Genomic DNA, 19,030 nt, shown 5'->3' with positions numbered 1-19,030 from the left:
CCGTGACCACGACCTAGATTCCAGCCTTGCCCCGTGTATGCCTGTTTGCCAATCGCCTGACCTCTTGCATGTTTGTGGATTACGTTTTGGATCACGTTTTGGATTTGTCTGCCTGTCTCTCTTTTAAATAAACAACTGTTCATACTGCACTTGCATCCGTCCTATCTCATGATACGTGACAATATGATTTACATAATTTTCATTCTTATTAAACCATTCAGTGAGCGCTCATTTCCTGTAGATGGCACATGCCTTGATGTCAACACCCATCAGGATAGATATGTTTCATCATAGAATAAAGAAAATAAGTCATTCACCTGTATTGTTATTTTAGCACATCACTTTGCCAGTGTGTGAGTGTGTGCAAGTTCTTGAATTTCCTTTGATCATTAGGCCAATAATGCATGGCTAGTGTATTATACTTTTGCTGGGCCTGGTCAAAGCCATTTTTGATTGATTTTTTTGTTAGATATCAGATTAAATAAATTAGACAGAATTCTCTCACATTTTGGGTTAGTCTCCTTATTTTAGTGCTCAGATGCTTCAGGCAAGGAACATTAATTGAGAATTTCTCCTTGCCGGTTCTAGCTCTGTGGCACCAGTGTCTCCCAGGCAAGCAGCAGGCAGATTTAGCTAATCCAAATGTTGTGAGGCAAGATCATTGTAGATTCTTTGACTGTGAACCAGGAGGTAGAGACCTTTTTCAGTTCCCACTGTTACTAGTGCATAAAATACGTTCAACACAGGGACGTGCAGAGAGTTCCTCAGAGGCAGGGGCTCAAATGAAAAAAAGGGCTATATCAAAGAGCTAATTTGACTACTTTACTACTTTAACTACTTCACTAATTTTAATTTAACAACATATTCTTATCACCCTGGTAGACATTGTAAACACACTGTGCATGGTCACAATAATGAACATGAGAATGACACTACTAACATAACCTTATGGTATTTTATTTTTACATTTATAGAAATACAACAAAATGGAAACTTTTAGTGGAGAGATGAATCCAAAGAATCTATAAAGGAATATTTAAACATTATGAAAAAACAAAAACTACAGTATTACCATCCACAAATGTAGTGACAGACCCACTGTATGTAACTTACTGTAAAAGTCAGTAAAACTATTTATTTCACAGTTAAAATTACATTTGGCAGCAGCATTCTGATTTCTATAAAACTGCAGCACTTGCTTGCTGAACTGGCTTTTTAGTCTCAAAGCTTTTGCCTTCTAAATATCATTTTAAAAAGATAAACTGAGATTTTATATCACAATTTTTTTTCATATCACTTAGGCTACAGGACTAAATTGACCATATTAGTTAAGAAGGGGCAAGTTACTATGTGTACTGTATATAGTAGAACTATATTCGCGTTGTTGAAAAGTGGATTCATTATTATTCTGTGCTGTGACTCTGCAGCTCATGCTGACTGGAGCAGACGCTTTCAGTTTATAGCGTCTGTTGAACGTCTCCAACTGAACTAAATGGTTTTTATTTATATAAAAAAGCAAAACGACAGCGGAGGTGGTGCCGCGGGAGGGCAAGGGTAAACGGGTATGACCGAACAGAACACCGGTAACACTGACTATCACTCTTTGTAAACATATGATGCCTTTTTTGCAACTATCTGTCTCATATTAGCTCACATTTTTTCACTGAAGTCAGCTCAAGGGTTAATTTACTGCCAGAATCCATGAGCACGTTCCCCTGGCAAGCTTTGTCATAACCCTCAGCATCTCCTCCCAGGAGTGTTATAGGTCCCCTGTGCAGGCCAGAGTGGTAAGGAACAAGGATGATTCCTATTTTCCTCTCTTCTAAAAAATACCTAACTGTACAAGTCCTCAATCAGGGTCTCTGATGCAGAGATACAACTCCTGCTTCACTACTGCGCAGTGTTGCACAGTGGGATAAAAAATGTATACACTGACTCACTTCCAGTAACCTAGCTTTATCCTGGCCAGGGTCGCAGTAAACTGTAAACAAAGAATCATTTAATGTAGTCCCACAACACTTAGATACAAGGAATGGAAAACTTTGTGTTGTGTAGTTGAGAAACAGAGGGAGTGGTGGTATATGGTATACAGTGCACCTCTTGCCCACTGCCTGGTACTCTTTGGTTTGTCAGTGTTTAGTTTGTATCATGTGTCAAAATCTTTGGACTGCCAGTTGTTTTGTCTTATCAAAAGTGAGCGGTTGTTGAAAATAACTTTCTCGTTCTAGCATTTTTGCACAGATGTCCTATATTTGATGTGCTGCCAGTTGCAACTCCTGATTGTAGCTTTATTTTGCATGTCAGTACAAATTTGCCTGCTTAAATCTTGCTACTGGTTTTCATTATCATATGCATCAAGCTTATGGCTATTTCATTTGCTGTTCTTTTGTGCTCCTGTAGGTGAAAAGAGCCTGTAGCTATGAAAAGATGGGCCACTTAGTCCTGACATGTCTTGACCCCACCTTGGTGCTCTGTTAGTGATGAAGAGCTCTTCTACAATCCTACTCCTCACTCTATCTGTCCTGTGCAGAATTGAGGTATGTAACCATCTCCAAGACCTAGTTAATCATTCAGACTTTCAATTAGAATATATAATTACTAGGGGTGTAACAAAATAAAAAATTTTGACTCAATACAGTACAATACAATACAGTTGTGTCTTGATATAATACAGTTTTTGACAGTAAATATGAGCATCACCTGAATATTGTGCCTTAGGTTTTCACTGTCAATTAATTAAAAGATTCAATTTTATAAAATTATACTGACACAGTATAGTTTTGTGTTATTCATTCAGGGTCAGCAGCATATAATGAAACAAAAGCTGTACATTGGAATGTAACAAAATTAAACATGGTTAATTAAACGTCATCTCTCTGGCTAATCTGGCTAAGTGGAGCAGAAAGTCTTTGCTCTCTCTCTCTCTCTCCCTCTCTGTCTCTCTCTCTCTCTGTGTGTGTGTGTGTGTGTTTGTGTGCGTGTGTGTGTGTGTTTTCACCTAGTTCCACTGACTCATAACATACCGTATTTGTGGTATTATGGTAGTTTTCAATGGCAGATTCAGCACACCATAATGTTTCAGTCCACCAATTTTTGGTTGTCATTGTTGCAACTTACCGGGAACCTAAAATGCTCCCATTAACCAGACATTAAATATTTGGGGGAATCTTCCAGTTCCTGCTTACTGCTCCCATAGCCATTGCTCTTGTTTATGAGCTACTGTAATACACTAGTACTCTAATCACTCACCTACCTTTGTGCTTATGAGAACCCCTGTAGCCTATCCTGATTTGAGATAAAGAGAATGGTGGGCTTGATTAAGATTAATGTTTATTACACTTTATGTAATATAAGCAGAATCTATTGAATGTATTGTTTGACAGCTAGATGTATCAAATTAAGAGCCTCGTCTCAAAGAATACAATTATATGTTACATTGTTACACCTCTAAAAATTAATATAATGTGGGAACACAATAATTATAGGCATTATAATATATATAATATAATGTGTTCCCACATTATATTCCTAAAACATAGAAGTGTTCAGTTGTTTTTCCTTAAAATGTTAAATGTGAATAATGCCTGAAATATTAAAGCTGCAGTACTGAACTTTTGCCTCTCTATTGCCATCTCTGTTTGAAACATAAAACCGCAAGTTACTTGTGGAGTTATTTTTTAAGTGGGTCGTGCTTCAGTACTTTTCCTCTGCATGAATGAATCTGAAGGTTTGAGGTAAATGTATGTGTTGTATATTAGCTCCAATACTTGGCAACGGAGGTGGTAGTGGATACAGTTTTCTTGGAGCAGAGGAGAGTTGCTCTTTCTCATAGCTAGCAGAATATACAGTAAGTGCAATTTACCACACTGACCATAGCAAAACAAACAAACAAACAAAAACAATGTAGGAAACTCGATACCTAGCTGAATCAAGTGAACAAGTGCACTAATGTTAGCTAGCTACCTATTGAGTCACTGAAATGTCTAACCTGTTCAACAGGAAAAAGCCATCTCTGCGTCAGTATTTAGTCCCTTCAGATCTTGGAGTTGTCGTCACCTCTCAAAAGCCATGCCGATATTTATTCTCATTTTAGCACGGGCTCTGTCGCTTTCCATTTTTGACTGCAGGCTCTCCACAGCTTAAGGCTTCTTGGTTTTGACAGCAGCCGATTCCCCAGATGTCAACGATGATTTCCGTTTAGAACTATCCAAATTATAAGCTGCCATCTAGATGACAATTTTAAATTCTAAGCAAACTGTTGTAAGTACAAGCTACAAACACTACACCATCCTCAGCACCCACACACGCGATATAGTAGCCGGCTCTTCTTTTTGTTTACGGACGTGACATAACCACACAGAGACGAATGACATCACACTGACGCTTCCCCCAGAATCCGACCAGACAGCTCAAATTATAAATCATTATTTTAAGCTACCGTTGCAAATCGGGGTAAGGTAAGGAGACAGTTTTGACCACTGATTTTCTATGTACTTGCTCAATAATTCATTTTTAACAAAAAAAATTCAGTACTGCAGTTTTAAATATGAATTCAACTTAATGAATTAAGTCCAAAACTAGACATAGTTTATACTGTAGGCTCTGACATTTGAGTGTTGAATGATGCAGCCATTCCACATTGAGTAAAATGTTTATAACTATATGTTGTTACAGTACGTCATTTGATATGTATTTTAGTGTGTGTTTGGGAGGACAATCGAGCACACGCTGCAAGAATGGGAACGGTATCGGAATGAGTGCATATCGAACATCAGCTCAGAACCAACCCCCTCAGGTACCCTACACCCCCTCCATTTTTATTACACGACACATTTGTGAGTGTTGGTATATGTAGCTTTATAAACTTTTGGCAGCAAAAAACCATCTGAGCTTACCTTAAGTAGAGAAAAAATGTTCACATCTTCACATGAGAAGTATTAGAGTTTTAAAATAGTTTGGCTTTGTGTAATATCAAGATGTAATAAGCAAGGCAATGTGGCCAAGTTCAATAAAATGCTATTTATTGAAAATCAGGAAGAAGAAGCATTTGCGCTGAGTTTTGTTTTGTAATGTATTACATTGTGAGATATGTGGCCAATACAGAAGAGATATGGCAGGGACTTTAAAGATTCAAAGCCTGGTGGATGGTCAACAGTAGAAAACATAACAATAGAACCAAAGTGCACTTAATGTTAATATGAAAAACGTTATTGGCTTTGGAGCTTATTTATCTCCATTAAAACAGAGGTTACTGACTGATAAACCGTGTTTGTGAGGAGAGAGAGAGAGAGAGAGAGAGAGAGAAGACATATACAAGAGTGGGTGTTAGTATGCAGGAATCCCTTTGTCTAAATTTAAACAGTAGCTGTTTCAGCTACTGTTGAAATAAACTTCAAAGGTAAAAATAACAAATGCGTAATTGTTTAGTGGAATTAGTCCTTGCAAGACAGCGCAAATGCAAGACAAAGATTTTACAGTGATAAGACCATGAGCTTCCATGTCTGTGCGGCTTCACCATGTGACGGTCAGCCAAGAGAAAAAATCAGACAGCAGCTTGATACTTTTACTAGGATAACATCAGTACAAGTTCAGTAGCAGGAGGGAGTATCCTATCTGTGGATGCTTGGCACCTACACTTCATGGTGCTGTTAAAAATTATATTCAAATGAATAGGACATGTTGTTTACTTAAGAACTCTCTTGCTTGCAAGAAATGGGTAGAAGCAGTGAAATAACTGCAGTTATGATCAGATATAGATTTTGATTCTGTTCAACTGCAGCACACTTTATCCTTTCCTCAGGTTTAGTGTGCACACGCATGTTTGATCAGTATGCTTGCTGGACAGATGGGCTGCCCAACACCACAGTCAAAGTGCCCTGTCCCTGGTATTTGCCCTGGTATGATCAAGGTACCTGCTATTGGCTAGTGCATTATGGTTTAGTGTATTAAGTGTCTTTTTAAGTGCAGTATAAATACAATATAAATACAAATACAGTCTTTACCAGAATAAGTCTTTACCAGGTATAATAATTGAGTTATTGTACATAATGCACACCTCATACAGTGCGCAGTGGGTTTGTCCTAAGGGAATGTGGTTCAGATGGCCAGTGGCACACCAACAACACAAGCCAGACTTGGAGAAACCACTCACAATGCCACCAGGATAGCAACAACCACAAAGAACAGGTACGATTTGATTTTACAGTTATTATACAAGTAAAATAAAAACCCAAATTGGTTCAATTGTAAAATATATTTGCACCTTGCAGTCCAGTTACAGTAATTTATTGGAACGTTGCTGAAATATTGAACTATATGAAATAGGACCAAATTAGAACAAGTAATCCACAACTTTAAAAGCATCATTACCATGTTGTGTTCTTTTTTGCCAGAGGCTGATCATAATAGACATACAAAATTCAACATTATGCCATTGAAATGGGTTGTGCCTGGCAAGATATGAAGCTGTGACATCAAGACAGTGTGCCCATAGCCTGTACTCATTTCTTCCTCTTTCTCAATGAAAATTAATTTCCCCTTAAACAACAAAAAGCATCCATTTATATGTATATACATATACATGCCACAGATCTTCAGTTAAATTTAAGTCTGGGCTTTGACTTGGCCATGCCAAAACACAAACCTTCTTCTTTTCAATCTATTCCTTTGTAGTTTTTGCCCTGTGATTTGGCTCATTGTCTTGTTGGAACATATATTTTCACCATAAATGCAGATGTCTGGCTGACAGGAATGGTGTTACCTGGGTGTTGGGCTGTATTTGATATGTGACAAACATTATGCTTTGGCTTTAGACTGAATGGCTCAACCTTAGTCTCATAAGACCACAGAATCATTTCCAACTCTCAGCTCTCAGTTCTAATGTACTTGATACTCTAATACACTTGAAATACTTAAATTTTGCAACACAACAAAAAGAGAAATAATCACTGGTGGGGGGGGGGGGGATAAGTAAAATGGATAAATTTGATAATAAAGTTTTCATAACTTAGATGAAACATTTTTTGGGAAAGACATTTATCAATTTGAAGACATACTCTTTTTGCTTTTTGCTACAGGAGAAACAGATACAGGTTCTAGCCCACTTCAGAGTGATGTACACAATTGGCTACTCTTTGTCTTTGGCCAGCCTCACTCTGGCCCTCATCATATTACTTTTATTTAGGTGAGTATAAATTGATTAAGTCTAGTCTGCTGAAATCTTATTTATAAAGGAAAAGGATCACTTGTCATCTTATGTACAACTGGCTTGGGAATTGTCTATAAAGAACATATGACCAGCTACTTGATCAGTATAGCTTGCCAATATAATACTCAATAGTAAATATTGTACATAGTAAATCTTCATGTGGGTGTTCTGCAATAATTTGAGAATTTTTTTTATCATTTTATGTGGTAATGCATTAGAATAAATGCTAGTCAATACAACTGATATGGCCATTAGAGTTCTTTAGCACATTCTTTTAATGATTCTGCTGTCTTGCTGCTAAAGCCTCCAGCTATGAGGTGATATGTTTTGACTGTGTGTAGTCAGCCTCAGTGTTGTCATTCATAATGGCCATGGGTGCTAGCAATGACATTTTCTATTAGGGTCATTTATTGTTATGTGGTACATGCTTATGCTGTAGTCTCTGATTGTGCTGAGCTCCTCTGTGAAAAACAACCAAGCTTTAATATATAATAACACAGAATTTTTTTTTTTATAAATTACTAGGAAATGTCAAGCAGCTGAGATGGCTGCAGTTGCAGGTGATGCTTTTATTAAAGATGGCGATCAGCAAAGATATCCAAAAAACGCTTAGCATAAACGTGGTCAAGAACAGACAGAGGGTCAGGTGATTTGCAAAGAGGATCACAAAAAACCACAACCAAAGAAACAAACCAAATCAGAACCCAGAATCATGAAAATGGGATAAAGACTAGGTATGTCAGATGTCTTAACAGAGCTGAGGGTTAGGGTTATCCTCTGAGTGGACACTTCACAATGAGTAAATGTTTAAAGTCTCTATTTATAGGGTGAATGGATTAATGAAACCAGGTGTGCTGTATCAATAGTCAGGTGAGAGTGAACGTGTTGATGTGCGAGGCGGCTGGGTAGTATTGTTCGCGGCAGCCATATTTGTAAGCAGTGTGCTCTGGGGAATGGAGTCTGACACTGATTATGGCATTGACATGACAGGAAACAACTATCACAAGAGAAATGGTTGTGAATAATTAATAAGTTATTATTCCAGCCTGTTAATATCTCATTATACAAAATGATTCCATAAAGCATTAATGAATGTAAAGTTTATGAGTACATTATTAATTCTTAGCTATGCAACAGTATAATTGTATGTCATACAACAGAAATTATAGGAATGTCAAATAATTTCAGTTTTGTTATTGGAGTAAATATAGATTTCATTAAAGACCCTATATGACTAAAACTTCCTTTTCAATATGGTCAACTATCTTTAGCCTTGTTTTATAATGACAAAACTACTGTGAAAATTGGTTAACATTATAATTCTTGATTATGGGTTGTAATTCAGTCTTTTTGCCTTTAAGGAAATTGTTATTTTGTGCATTCCTATTGTAGGAAACTGCATTGTACCCGCAACTACATCCACGCCAACCTGTTTGCTTCTTTCATCCTGCGTGCCGTGTCCATCCTGATACGTGATGATCTTCTCAAAAAACACACTCTCGACTTCCAAGACAGCAGTGACTTGTCCACTGCTCTCAGTGACCAGGTCTCAGCAAATATGCCCACTGATGGGTGTGCACACTTACGTGGCCACAAACATATACATTACACAGGAAATGTTAAGCTTTTTTAGTTTTTGTTTTTAAATTTGAGTAGCTGACTGTCCATCTGACCATTACAACTTACATACAGTGCTGTGAAAAAGTATTTGATTTCTTCTGTTTTTGTGTGAGTCATACTAAATAGTTTTAGATCTTTAAATGAAATACAACATAAAACAAAGGCAACCTTTATAAATTTTTTGAGCCATTCCGAGGTGGACTTACTCCTATGCTTTCGATCCAGTTGCGCTTGAGTTTCAACTTATGGCCTGAAGACCGGACATTCTCCTTTAGGATTTTCTGGTAGAGAACAGAATAACTTTGTTTTATCTTAGATTTTGTTTTCATTTCTGAAACAATTTAGTATACACAAAAACAGAAGAAATCAGGACAAATACTTTTTCACAGCACTGTATGTAAAAAGAATTATCATCAATGTTTAAAGGGCTCTTACAAGCTCTTACAATGTGTCACAATAATTTAATAGAAGAATTACATATCACTAGCCAGTACACAAAACAATAGTTTAACGTCTTTAAGTTAACAGGTTTTTTTTGCTAAGTTAATTTTTAGATCTTTAGACACAATGTGATACCTGCATCCTTCATTTTCAAATGTAATATTGTATGACCGTTTGGGGCCATTAACTATCCCTAAGGGGCCAAAAGGTTACCTCATACACTATATGGCCAAAAGTATGTGGACACCTGACAATTACACCCATATGCACTTGTTGACCATCCTATTCCAAAGGCATGGGATTAATACAGAATTGCCCATACCTGTGCTCCACTGTTCTTGGAAGGCTGCCCACTAGACTTTGGAATGTTCCTTATGTGCTCAGGGGCATTGTCATGCTGGAACATGTTTGGGCTAGGTCCCTTAGTTCCAGTGAACTTCACTAATGCTAAAGCATACGAAGATGTTTGATCATGTGCCTCCAACTTTGGGACAAAAGTTTGGGGAAGGCCCACATGTCAGGGTATTGGTTAGGTGTCTACATACTTTTGGCCAAATAGCGCACATCCTCATGCTTCAGTGACTTCAACACATACAATCAAGTTAAATCTTACAGTACCTTGACACTCAAACTCTTTACGTTTGTGTTTTTCCTACAGGCGTTGTATGGCTGCCGCATAGCCCAAGTGGTAATGCAGTACTGTGTGGGGGCCAACTACTTCTGGCTGCTAGTGGAGGGCCTGTACCTCCATAACCTTCTGGTACTCCTTGTGTTCTCTGAGAACAGCTACTTTTGTGGTTACCTCGCCCTCGGCTGGGGTCAGTACCCTTTTGGCTGCAGAGGATTTTGGCATTTGGTATAGATGTGTAGCATTGCTTTTAGTCTTGTTGCATGAGTGTTAGTTCAACAATTATACACTCAAATAAATCCTGTAAGAATTATAAAAGCAATATATCTATATGGTCAACGAGACATTTTAAGCATTTATTTTAAGCAGTTATAACATTTTGGTTACACAGTAACATAATTTCTTTCCTCAGTTGCTCCTGCACTTTATGTGGTTCCATGGATGGTAATGCGCCACCTGTATGAGAACACAGGGTAAGCCTTATCAGCTGTGTTAAAGAAACACCAATCTGTACTATTACATTTTAAAGACTGCAAACAAATAATATCTTTGTCAAGGTGCTGGGAGATCAATGAAAACATCTTACATTGGTGGATTATTCAAGCTCCTATTCTCCTGGCCATTTTAGTAAGTGTTTGTTCTTAAATATTGAAGCAACTCAGGATAATACACACCCTTTTCAGACATACTCATTTAAAGATGTTGGTCCCAAATCACCCGAAAATGTGATTATATAAATGTTATTATACAATATTATTATACAGCAATGTTATTATAATCAATCCTCTAATTAGATTGGCCAAGCTGCGTTCCAAGAATGCTGAAGTAGTGCTGAAATATTCCAAGAATATTTAGTATAACAGCACTGATCTATTTCACTGTTTGTATCACTATGCTTCTAATTTTAGCAATATTTTATTATACTGAAACTGTTACTACACTTACTACTTGCTGTCAGTCCGTCTGTGCAATGCATGGCAACCTGTAACACTCCAGCTGTGGCTTCTTTCTGATTGCTGGAGCAAAAATAAACTATTTGGCCATATTGTGTCTGTAATGTCAGATACTCAATAATAATGACGTGTTTATAGAACTACTGCATAAATGCAGCAGTTCTATAAACTGAATATCAGCATGAATGTGATTACATATGACAAACATACGTAGCGGCCGTGGCTCAGGTGGTAGAGCGGGTTGTCCACTAATCGTAGGGTTGGCGGTTCAATTCCCGGCCCACATGACTCCACATACCAAAGTGTCCTTGGGCAAGCACGAGTGCTGATATTCTGTACAACAGCACTCGTGCCCATGTAATTGCTTAATTTTCTTAAGTAAATAATGATGTTCCTTTAGATATCTTTCTTGTATAACTTTTCTGGGGAATTTTGTGGCTTAGTACAAATTTAAGTCAATTTAATATATTATAACTTAGTATAACCTAAGTGAGTTAGTAGCCTGCTGCTAATCTTGCTAGCTTGTACTTTCTACCTACATGCTAGCTTGTACATTCTACCTACACTATGGTTAATTGGATATAATCTTAAAGATCTTACTTTCCTTATGGGTTCTGATATATGTGATATATTGCAGGTAAACTTTTCCGTTTTCATAAGGATTATACAGATGCTTGTCTCCAAATTTAAAGCACACCAGATGAGATATACAGACTATAAATTCAGGTAAAACCGCATGCATTGTGGAATTGATATGTATAACTACATTTGTTGATTCTACATATTAAACGCTACCTTCTTCATTATTAAACATAGGCTGCTTTCTTGCATAATCTTATACATGTCAAAAGCACATAATCAGTAATGTAAATTGGTATACTTAACATCTCTCCTACTTCATAAACAATAAAGATACAGCTTATCATGTTGCTATAATCATTCTGCTCTTGTTAGTTTTCTGTTCAACCTTGTGCAAAATATGTAGTAAAATAAACTTTTGTCTAAGGCTCTCTTTAAACATGTAAAAGTCACTTAGTATTAAGTAGTAAGTAAGTAAATTAAATCTGTTAAAAATCTGTTAAAAATTCATTTAACAGTTTCATTCTTTAGAAAAAGAATCAAAGGGTATTTGATACTCGATTCACCTTTGGTTTTAAAAATAGTTTAAAACATTTCCATTTGTGTCTAAAATTATAGTATATATGTTTATTGATAAATATAATTATAAATGAATGAATGAATGAATGAATGAATGTGCATCATTTTAAGGCAGCCAGTTGCTCTTATCCTAACTGTCTTGGGGTCTTTAGATTGGCCAAGTCTACCCTGACCCTCATACCCCTACTGGGAATTCATAAGGTGGTGTTTTCTGTGGTGACACTGGAACAGCCTGGTCTACTACGTAGCATCTGGCTCTTCATGGAGCTCTTCCTCAGCTCATTTCAGGTACAACTGAGGCTTGAATTGACTGTTTATGGTGTAGTATATGATGTGCTTTTGCTGAAAGAAATGAACTGCTGACACATTTAAGCGGTTTCTCTGTTCTGTCATCTTCTGCAGGGTTTTCTTGTGGCCGTTTTATACTGTTTTGTGAATAAAGAGGTAAGAATTAACATACAAAGATGCATGTAGGATCCTAAAAGGATTAAAAGGGTTTGCCATCATACCTGCCACATCTTTTCCTCTGTGCTCAGAAGGTTGAATGGGCTTTGATATTAAACATACACTGGGATCCAAAAGTCTGAGACCAGTAGTGAAAATGCTTCTATTTTGCATTCATTCCCGATTTAATACAACAGTTTTCATTACAAATTATATTATTGTCAACTTGAGTGAAAGTAAAATCTTTGGAATATTTACACAAATTTCTGAGTTTCTTAGTATTTGTTATGTTCCCTTTTTGCTTTAATGACAGTCTGCACCTAAGCTGGCATGGACTACTCAAGTTTGTGCAAAACCGTATGATCCATTTTAGATCAAATCCAGTGGTGTGTCATGGCATGAATACATGCTGCAGTAGAAGAGATTAGACATGAGGAAAATCTGAAATTTTGTACAAAGCATTTAACATGGTCAATAACACAAATTTGCTTACATATAAATAGGGACCTAGAAATAGTATATTCAAGATATTTAACATTTACTGCCTTTGTTTTACATATTTCAAAATTCTAAAATCTTCTGTTTATTTAAAAAAAAATTACAGATTTTCAGTGTGATCTCAGAGTTTTGGACACCACTGTATATTGCCCTCCACCAATATTGGCACTCTTTGTAAATATGAGCAAAGAAGGCTGTGAAAATTTATCTTTATTGTTTAACCTTTTGATCTTTTGTTTAAAAAAAACCTCACAAAAATACTCTGCTCTCATCGATATCAAACAATTGCAAACACAACACAGGTTTATCCAAAAAAAAAATATTTGTTAAATATAGGTGTGCAACAATTATTGGCACCCCTATGAATTCATATGAGAAAAATATATTTGAAGTATATTCCCATTTTACTTTTTTTTTAAGTACACCTGGGTGACTAGGAACAGGAAATGGTTCAACCATGACTTCCTGTTTCACAGGTGTATAAATATGAGGTAACACATAAGCCAAGTTCCCTTAATCATTCATAACAATGGGTAAGACCAAGGAATGTAGCTCTGATGTGTGGCAAAAGGTTGTTAAGCTTCACAAAATGGGAAGTGACTATAAGAAAATAGCACAAGCATTGAAAATGCCCATTTACAACATCAGGGCAATAAGTTCCACTTAACTGGAAATGTTATGAATCAACCTGTAATTGGATGTGTGTCTATATTGTCTCAATGCACCATGAAGAGGATGGTTCAATTGACCAAAAAATCTCCAAGGATCACAACTGGAGAATTGCAGAAGTTAGTTGCGTCTTGGGGTCAGAAAGTCTTGAAAACTACAATCTGAAGCCACCTATATCACTACAAGTTGTTTGGAAGGGTTTCAAGAAAAAAGCCCCTACTCTCATCCAAAACAAACTCAAGCATCTTCAGTTTGCCAGACATTAATGTAACTTCAAAATGGGATCGGGTTCTATGGTCAGATGAAACCAAAATAGAGCTTTTTGGCAATAAACACCAGAGGTGGTTTTGGCGCACACAGAGAGGTAGCCATATGGAAAAGTACCTCATGCCCACGGTTAAACTGGGTCGTTGCTCTTTAATGTTTTGGGGCTGTTCTTCTGCCAGAGGACCTGGACATTTTGTTAGGATACATGGTATCATGGACTCTATCAAATATCAACAGATATTAAATGAAAACCTGTCAGTCTTTGCCAGAAAGCTTGGGCCGTTGGATCTTCCAGCAGGACAATGATCCAAAACATACATCAAAATCAACACAACAATGGTTTACTGACCACAAAATCAAGGTCCTGCCATGACCATCCCAGTCCCCTGTCTTGAAACCCATAGAAAACCTGTGGGGTGAACTGAAGAGGAGAGTCCACCAGCATGGACTTTGAAATTTGAGAGATCCGGAGAGATTCTGTATGGAGGAATGGTCTCAACCTCATCAGGCATTATGGGAGAAGACTCAGAGCTGTTATCTAAATAAAGTGAGGTAGAGAGCTAGCACAAAGTATTGACTAAAAGGATGCCAATAATTGTTCCACACCTATATTTAACTTTTTTTTGGATAAACATGTGTTTTGTTTTGTCAAATATTTTAATGAGTTTAATAAAAGTCACCTGAATTTCATGTAATTGTTTGTTTATTTTGTGAGCATTTTAGTAGAATTTTAGCATACAAACAAATTGCAATTTAGGATAATTGTAGAGAAAAAAGTATAAACACGTGTTATTTTTGTGTTGTATTTTAACACATCTTTTGTGGAAATGTACTAACACACAGAATGTGTTAAATGTACTAACACACTGATTGTGTTGAAAGCAACACAAAATGTGTTGTCCTTAACTAGACATGCAGGTGTGTTAAAAATGAACATGATCTATATATATTTATCCATAAAACCATTACTGTACACTAGAAAAAGCACAAATGTGCGATAACAGTCCAGTTTACATGTCATTAAATGCACTGCTATCTTCATTAGCTTTGGCTTATTGTTTGTAATGCCCACTGGATCGTAAGTTTGTTACTCAATTTTTTGGATGTTTTAAACATCTCCTTTGATCAATATAAGACCTATTTGAGTCATTTACTTCAAAGTCTATATATAAACACCACTTTAGCAGCTGTAGCAATATATTTCTGAACACCTTCTTGCATATAAATAAAGGAGATACCATATTTATTTATAATGGGGTATATTTGACATTTTCAAAGGGTAAAAATAACCCTGAAAATATTAACCCATTTATGAAATAAAATTAACCCAGCATTTTTGTAAAAATGAAACTATCCTTTGGTTGAAAAACAACCCCTTTGCTGGGTTAAAATTAACAACCCCACTTGATGGGTTAGTTTAGCCCAAAATGTGTTCTGTCTTACATTTACCCAGCCATTGGGCTAAAAATAACCTATTTTGGGTTGTTTTTAACCCAGCATTTTTAGAGTGTATGAACACTATGAATAATATTAAATCAATTTCTCTGTCCCACAACCTACTGAGGAATTGTCCTGTATTTAAAGCACGCCTATTATGCTTTTTCAGATATTACCTTTCGTGTTGTGTGTTTCATAGCTGTTTGTGAATGTAAAAGGTCTGCAAAGTTTCAAAAATCAAAGTGCATGATAAATTTAGTTATTGACTCCCAAAAGAATCAATTCTGAACAGATGAAACGAGTCGTCTGTAATTCCAGACTTATTTTCTGTACAAATCTACGTAGGTTTATAACAAAAAACTTGCCTCTGATCTTCACTGGTTGCTCGGGAACAGCGTGTATTTTGACCTGCCCTCAAACACTACAGTTTTAGTTGCCCTGAAAGAATCAGGCTCCTGTTGTCACCATGTCTAGAAGACATTGTTTTCTGCACTGCAAAATGTAAAGGGTCAGTGGTTAGAGTTCATTTTTAAAACGATACTGCAGGATTTGTGAATCGATTGTTCATTAAAGTTGGGGCCGTACACACTTAATTTGGACAATCTTGTGCCTCTGGATCACAACCTGTAAGTATGATTATATATTTTCTGTCTGTTCCAAATGCATAGTTTTGTGTTGTATACGTGTACAGCCAATGCACAGCTGTAGGCCTGTTAGCTGTTAGCCTCTGCTAACCGGCTAATTCACGTTATTGTCAAACTACATATAAACTTACCACTGAGAAAAGTCCTGTTCTCGTTTTGCTTGTGATGATGGTTCGGGTTGATCTTCCAATGTGTCACTATCAGACTCTGGCTCAAAGTGATAAGGTAAAACCGACTACATTATTACTAAGCTGAAATTCAGATATGGTAGTAGGCGTTTCCTTTCCGAGACATGCTGTAGGCGGTAGACCAATCACAACAGACTGGGACATCTGATCAATCAGAGCAGAGTATGCTCTCTGAAAGGAGGAATTTAGAGTGAACGGATCCATGAGCGAGTCGTTTGTGACACTGAGAAAAAGAGGTGATGCTGCAATGTAAACTATGAGAAAATGTAAGTGTTTATTGACCTTGGATGCATGTAAACCTATTGGATGAGACCTCTAAAACAAAATTAGGCACTTTTATGTAGTATAATAGGGGCGCTTTTAGCACATGTAAAATCAAGATTAAAATAGAGACGTACAAGTAATCTTTCTATAGTTCACACCTCTCTCTGCATTGTATTTCTAATCCCAGGTGCAGTCAGAAATTAAGAAAAAGTGGCATTGTTTGAAGCTGGGAATTAGCACCCTGGATGAACAACGCACCACAAGCAGCCACATGCTACAAGGGGCTACTGGACTTCAAGAACATGAAGACCAGCCATGCCAGGTGGACTATCCTGAGGAGAGTGGCATCCACCTGAGCATGGACCCTCTTCCGGCCTCCACACAAATTCCCCTCCATCGGCATCATCACCCAGGAGCAAAGAAGGGCAAGGCATATTGTTACATTTCAGCCCACAAGCAAATGCTGAATGGATTAGACACACCTGCACTGGGCCATCCTGAACTTGATGGAGTCAATAGATATTCCGATAGCTACTGCTAAGGGCTTAGGACCATGTGGAAATAGATATCTAAATGATGTCTATAAAGATTTTCAGAGGTGTACAAAATTGAAGCTGGATGTAACTTAAATTTGAAATCATTGGCATTTACTGAATGAACCTCTATGGTGCGCTATTATTAGATGAACTTTTACCAGAAATTCAGTAACCTGGAGGAGCAGGGTGAAATTTTTCTAGTTTTAAAAGACTCAGAAATAGGTGGGAGGCTCTAAAATATAACAAATCGATTGATGTGACTGTTCGTCCTGTTGTGTTGTGTTATTTTCTACCTCTTTACGTTGTTGGACAACAGTGATATTACCTGTTCTGTGATATTGTGGATCATCTCTCATACATATATAATGATGTCTAATAAAAGGCAATTTTCATAGAAATTATTTGTTAAAAAATCAAAACACTTCCAAGATCTTAATATGTAAAGTGTACAGTCTTTATAAAAATAGGCAAGTAGTTCTAAATGTTATATCATCAGGACTGTCTGATAGTTAAATATGCTAAATATGGTATCACCAAGTCATTACATTCATTTTGTTGCTAATATTATTTAATAAACATGCAAGGCATTACATCAATATTATTACAACAGCTTTGGCAGGAGGTGTAATCAATGAGATTTATTATCATTTAGAAGCTATTAAATCAGAAACACGTAAGATCAAACATTTATCAACAGTCTTAAGCGAATGAGATTGATAAAGTTATACTTGGATGTTTTTTTGTGAGCAGGGGCTTCTGTCTAGCCACCCTACCCCATAGCCCAGCTATGTGAAGAATATTAGAGATTGTTGTCACATGCAGAGAGTAATCAGTACTGATTGCCAGCTAATGTACTGTTGCCGTAGGTCTCTTGGCAGTATCCCTGGTAAGTTTTGGTAAGTTTTTGGAACCATCCTGGTCACTAGGCCCTTTTTACTACAAAAAAGCGTGTCTTTAGTTGCGAGTAGTAAGAGTAGCTTTTCCTTAGCGGTTTTCTCATACTGTTGTGCTGAGAGATTCCTCTCACTCAGACTCGATATCTTTCAATATCTTTCATAAACCTCAATAAACCTCTTCTACTTTTTAAGCTCAATAAATCTTCTCTAAACCTCAATAAATCATTTCTAAATTTAATTCTCAGAAGATGCCTGGCTGAGTGGCGTGAAGCCACACTGTACCTGAAACCGCACTATTAACGCACCTGGAGTGAGCGAACTGGAAGCCTATTATAAATAAAATATAAATAAAAGCCTAATGATAAAGAGGCACGGCCAGGTGCGGCACGTTTCCACTGATTACTTGCACAAGAACCTCTCCCCAGAAAAGCCTGTGCAGGTGGGCAAGGATTTGCTTGAGGGGGTTTCTGAGGCATTACATATACGCAACTTTCATTTGCCCCATTATTAAATAAGGTTGCCTGCCATGACCCTACGTATTATGAGGCCGTCGTGTTTTTGATTGGTGCACGGTGTCTGAATGTTTCATTTACTACCCAGTGTATTTATTGAATGTTATACTGATTCTGAATGTTCTACATAACGTATGTAATGAGGATACAGCATACAGCAGTCATGGGGAGGGAATCAACTGTCACACATTTTTAGTGCAATGTTACTTGAGATTTTGTTCATTTCAGAACAAATGTCTTCAATGGAAAATTGTTTAAAAATGATCAAATAAAGGATGGTGTTGTCAATCCTGTGCTTATACAGTATAACAGATGTGCCAGATGTGTGTATTTCATAATTATTGATACCTTAACTTTTGCTGTGCATATTTATTACATTCATTATGAATATAAATTCATAATGAATGTAATAAATATGCACAACAAAAGTTAAGGTAAGTTAAGGACTTTCTCATTTGTAAGTTGCTTTGGATAAAAGCATCTGCTAAATGAATAAATGTAAATAAATTAATATTAACTAGAATATAAATGTAAATCATGTATTTATGACTCTGAACATGGATTTGCCTATTAACAGAACCTTGTTTTAGAAATGGCAACAAATATCTGAATGTTTCATTATACTTAATTAGATTAACAAATCAAATTAATCGACTTGAATGGTGGAT

The 19,030-nt window shown here is 36.7% G+C and overlaps 1 protein-coding gene across 1 annotated transcript; it reads left to right on the top strand.

Moving 5' to 3' along the window:
- Positions 1-1,474: 1,474 nt before the first annotated feature.
- On the top strand, positions 1,475-17,405 carry gipr (gastric inhibitory polypeptide receptor). Its single transcript, XM_053647551.1, has 13 exons — positions 1,475-2,537; positions 4,699-4,795; positions 5,801-5,908; positions 6,065-6,186; positions 7,077-7,183; positions 8,600-8,753; positions 9,927-10,086; positions 10,309-10,369; positions 10,454-10,523; positions 11,487-11,575; positions 12,160-12,295; positions 12,410-12,451; positions 16,606-17,405. Exons 1-13 carry the CDS (start codon positions 2,481-2,483, stop codon positions 16,957-16,959), a joined length of 1,557 nt encoding a protein of 518 aa, XP_053503526.1. The 5' UTR covers positions 1,475-2,480; the 3' UTR covers positions 16,960-17,405.
- The last annotated feature ends 1,625 nt before the right edge of the window (positions 17,406-19,030 follow it).

This window comes from Ictalurus furcatus, chromosome 17 (genome assembly GCF_023375685.1).
Source record: "Ictalurus furcatus strain D&B chromosome 17, Billie_1.0, whole genome shotgun sequence".
Lineage (NCBI taxonomy): Eukaryota > Metazoa > Chordata > Actinopteri > Siluriformes > Ictaluridae > Ictalurus > Ictalurus furcatus.
The sequence above is the reverse complement of the archived record's forward strand: the minus strand, read 5'-3'. Positions and strand labels throughout refer to the sequence as shown.